The sequence below is a fragment of the Myotis brandtii genome, unplaced genomic scaffold, assembly GCF_000412655.1.
Source record: "Myotis brandtii unplaced genomic scaffold, ASM41265v1 scaffold1085, whole genome shotgun sequence".
Lineage (NCBI taxonomy): Eukaryota > Metazoa > Chordata > Mammalia > Chiroptera > Vespertilionidae > Myotis > Myotis brandtii.
The window spans coordinates 882,000-886,002 of record NW_005353692.1 but is presented as its reverse complement, the minus strand read 5'-3'; the positions used below and the strand labels follow the sequence as shown (position 1 = coordinate 886,002).

Below are 4,003 nucleotides of genomic sequence, written 5' to 3'. Positions count from 1 at the left end.
GCCTGCTCACTCCAAACTTGCCCCCTCACTGTCCTGATCACCTCCAACTGACCCCCACTGACAGCCTGCTTGTCCCCAACTGGCCCCCCTGCTGGTCTGCTTACCCCCAATGGCCCCGCCCCCCACCAGTGTCATCACCCACAACTGCCCTCCCCTTTTGGCCTCTAACCGCCTCTACCTCGGCCCCGCCACCATGGCTTTGTCCAGAAAAACGTCTGGAAGGTCTCCCAGTCTAATTAGCATATCACCCTTTTATTAGTATAGATAGAGGCCTGGTGCACGGGTGGGGGCCGGTTGGTTTGCCTTGAAGGGTGTCCCGGATCAGGGTGGGGGTTCCCTTGGGGCGTGGGGCGGCCTGGGAGAGGGGCCTGTGGTGGTTTGCAGGCCGGCCACGCCCCCATGGGGTGAGGGTCCCTGCTGGGGGGGTGGTGGCCAGCCTGGGTGAGTGGCTGAGGGCTGTTTTCAAGCTGGCCACACCCCCTTCAGGGTGGGGGTCCCCTCTGGGTTGCCTGGCCAGCCTGGGTGAGGGGCTGATGGCTGTTTGCAGGCTGGCCACGGCCCCCGGTGACCCCAAGCTACAGCCCCTCTTTTTTTTCAGCGCCTCCTTGAGCAGAGGGAAGCAGGTATCTGGGATTTATTTATCTTCTGCAATTGAAACTTTGTAGCCTTCAGCGGAGGCCAGGGTGGGCGGGAAGCTTGGCTTCCTCCATTGCTGGGTTCAACCCAAGCCTCCTGCTCGCTCCAGCTCCGTGGCCGCCGCCATCTTAGTTGGGTTAATTTGCATACTTGCTCCTGATTGGCTTGTGGGCGTGGCTTGTGGGCATAGCGGAGTGATGGGTGGTTTGCATCTTTCTCTTTTATTAGTGTAGATATATGTATAAAAGCATAAGTGACTGCATGACCGAACGACCGGTCACTATGACCCGCAGTGACCACTAGGGGGCAGACTCAACACAGGAGCTGCCCCCTGGTGGTCAGCGCACTCCCACAGCCAACCTCTTGCGGCCCCTCCCCCCAGCTGGCTGGCCAACCCTCTGCGTCCCCTCCCTCTGGCTGGCCAACCTCCCATGCCCTGATTGGCCCTGATCGCTGGCCAGGCTGAGAGATCCCACCAGTGCATGAATTCGTGCACTGGGCCTCTAGTATAGATATAAAGCTCTCACTGGTGCCAGTCGTGTGCATCTGTTTTGATCTGTCATTGTCGATCATGAATTTGGTCCACCTGCCAGCTTAGGCCCGCTCCCTGAGAGGGCGCAGACCAGGCTAAGAGACCTCCCTCCCTTAGTGCACGAATGTCATGCACCGGGCTTCTAATTTCTACATAATGCTGGTAACACTGCCCAGTGTGTAGTAAAGCTCCATGCAGTCCATCATGAACAGAGTTCATTTTGTGAGGTTATTTTCTATTTAACTTTCTACTGTCTCTGAAATGAGAATGTCTTTCAGTCAATAGGTGTTATAGTTTAAATGACGATTCTTTTTCTTTCCTAGTACCTCAGGAAATAGTGATGTATCTTGTAATCAGTGGCATCATAAAGGGAAGGGATACAGTATTAATTGTTTCCATTATGATAATGTTGTGGATTATATGTAAGATTTCTGCTAAGGAAATGTTATGGGATGTTGCCTTCTGGCCTTGAGTTTCCATGATTCTAGGTTAATGTAGTCAGTGTTCCCAAAGAATCTTAGGACAGCAAAATTTTCCTCACCAGTGAACTAGAAAAACAACTATGAGTGTGTACAGTTAGGGAGAGATCATGCTTGTGAATAGCGTTGTCTGCAGAGAAAATGTTAGCCTCTGGAGAGATACTTCACTTGTGTTAAGTGTTTCCTGGTTATTACGCCCCTGCTTTTACAATTTGTTTGGTTTTGTTTTGGTTTAAGGTGCTCTACAGAATGTGATTTACTTTAATATAAAAACAAGTAAGCCTAGCCGGTTTGGCTCAGTGGATGGAACCTGTGGACTGAGGGGTCCCAGGTTCGATTCCGGTCGGGGGCATGTACCTTGGTTGTGGGCACATCCCCAGTAGGAGGTGTGCAGGAGGCAGCTGATAGATGTTTCTCTCTCATCCATGTTTCTAACTCTCTATCCCTTTCCCTTCCTCTCTGTAAAAAAATCAATAAAATATATTTAAAAAAATAAAAATAAAAACAAGTAGCTCATAGAAGCCATTTGAACCTTGAACATCTCTGATAAATCCTAGCTGTCATATAAGGGAAACTGATTCTGTGTTTTTCCTAGAGATGCCATGAAATCTGTTGACCTTCACTGTAGGATCTTCCTTTCCTTCCTTGAGTATAGGCCATGGAGTCTCTCTGCTAAAAGGATGGGAGTAGGAACCCAGATATATTGAGGGCAGCTAGACTGAAAATAACACAGTGAACCAAGAGTATAATATTTTCCTATGAGTGTTAACAACAGAGTAGAACTTTAGGTTTCTCCTTTTGGTTACCTGGGAGAGTTGGCTTGGTTTATAGACCAGCTGTTGTGTGTTGTTGTTTTTTTAAATCCTCACCTGAGCACATGCTTAGACAGACAAACAGACAGACAGACAGACAACCTTTTGGTGCACAGGACGATGCTCAACCAACTGAGTCATTCTGGCTGGTCTGCACCAGATGATTTTCATTCAAAGCAGATATGAAACAAAAAAAAGGAATTGGGCCTCCCCTTAGACCAGCGGTTCTCAACCTGTGGGTCACGACCCTTTCACAAGGGTCGCCTAAGACCATCCTGCATATCAGATATTTACATTACAATTCATAACAGTAGCAACATTACAGTTATGAAGTAGCAGCGAAAATAATTTTATGGTTGGGTCACAACATGAGGAACTGTATTTAAAGGGCCAGAAGGTTGAGAACCACTGCCTTAGACTTTCCAAGGGAGGCAAGAATATTAAAGTGAGAATGACCATGTTGGGATGATTCAGCCACATCTTTGTGGATTTCCTGGATGTGACTTCATTTTATACAGCATGCCGTCTTTTGAAATACTAGTCCCAGATTTAATTCCAATTTATTTGCTTAAAATTTTTTCACATGTTGGTTTTAATTTTTATAGATTGCTCCAGTTGTGCCAGCGAACTATGGCCCTTCCAGTAGGACGAGGGATGTTTACCTTGTTTTCATACCATCCTGTTCCAACGGAACCATTGCCTATTCCTAAGTTGAATTTGACAGGTATGTTAAATTCTGGGCTCAATGAGAAAGGAAATGAAATGCTCTTTTTATCTTTAGTGGTCTTACATATTGTTAATAGCTGTTCCAGTGGTTATTGCTGCTCAAATAGCAAATCGGACTAAACGTTGAGGGAAATAGAACGTAGCCCATTACTAATTTTTGCTTTTAATGAGACCATTTCAAGATACAGAAAGATAATTGGAAAAGTTTAGAAATATATTATGGATAATGGTAATATTATTAAACATTAAACAATCTTAAAGTATAATATGTAAAAGTATTTAGTCTTAAAATGTTTTATGTCTTTTATGAACATACTAGAGGCCCAGTGCATGGATTCATGCACCGATGGGGTCCCTCAGCCTGGCCTGTGCCCTCTTGCAATCCGGGACCCCTCGGGGGATGTCCGACTGCTGGTTTCGGCCTGATCCCCGCAGGCCAGGCCCTGTGGGGATCGGGCCGAAACTGGCAGTCGGACATCCCCCGAAGGATTTAGTAGTGCCTGAGGCGGTGGGTGGTTGGAGAGGAGCCTGAGCCCAAGCCAGGTGCCACACCGGCTCATCTAGGCCCCGCTGCGCCTGCTGTCCGCTGCTGCTCGGTAGCATTGCTGTGGAGGTGGGAGAGGCTCACCTCTTTGCAGCTGCGCTCATTAGCCATGAGCCTGGTGCCTGGCACCAGAAGGTCAGCTGAGCTTCTCTCCCACTGTGGGAGCACGCTGACCACCAGGGGGCAGCTCCTGCATTGAGTATCTGCCCCCTAGTTGTCAGTACGCATCATAATGATGGGTCAGTTGGTTGCTTGTTCGCTTAGGCTTATATAT

At 47.9% G+C, this 4,003-nt stretch overlaps 1 protein-coding gene across 5 annotated transcripts in view; it reads left to right on the top strand.

Annotated features, from left to right (window-relative positions):
• The window catches only part of ANAPC1 (anaphase promoting complex subunit 1), a 104,976-nt gene that overhangs the window by 57,325 nt on the left and 43,648 nt on the right, over window positions 1-4,003 (top strand). For all 5 annotated transcript variants that reach the window (XM_014542754.1, XM_005857216.2, XM_014542758.1 and 2 more), the window contains one exon: window positions 3,065-3,183. In XM_014542754.1, coding sequence (XP_014398240.1) covers window positions 3,065-3,183 — 119 coding nt within the window. The remainder of the gene's footprint in view (window positions 1-3,064; window positions 3,184-4,003) is intronic.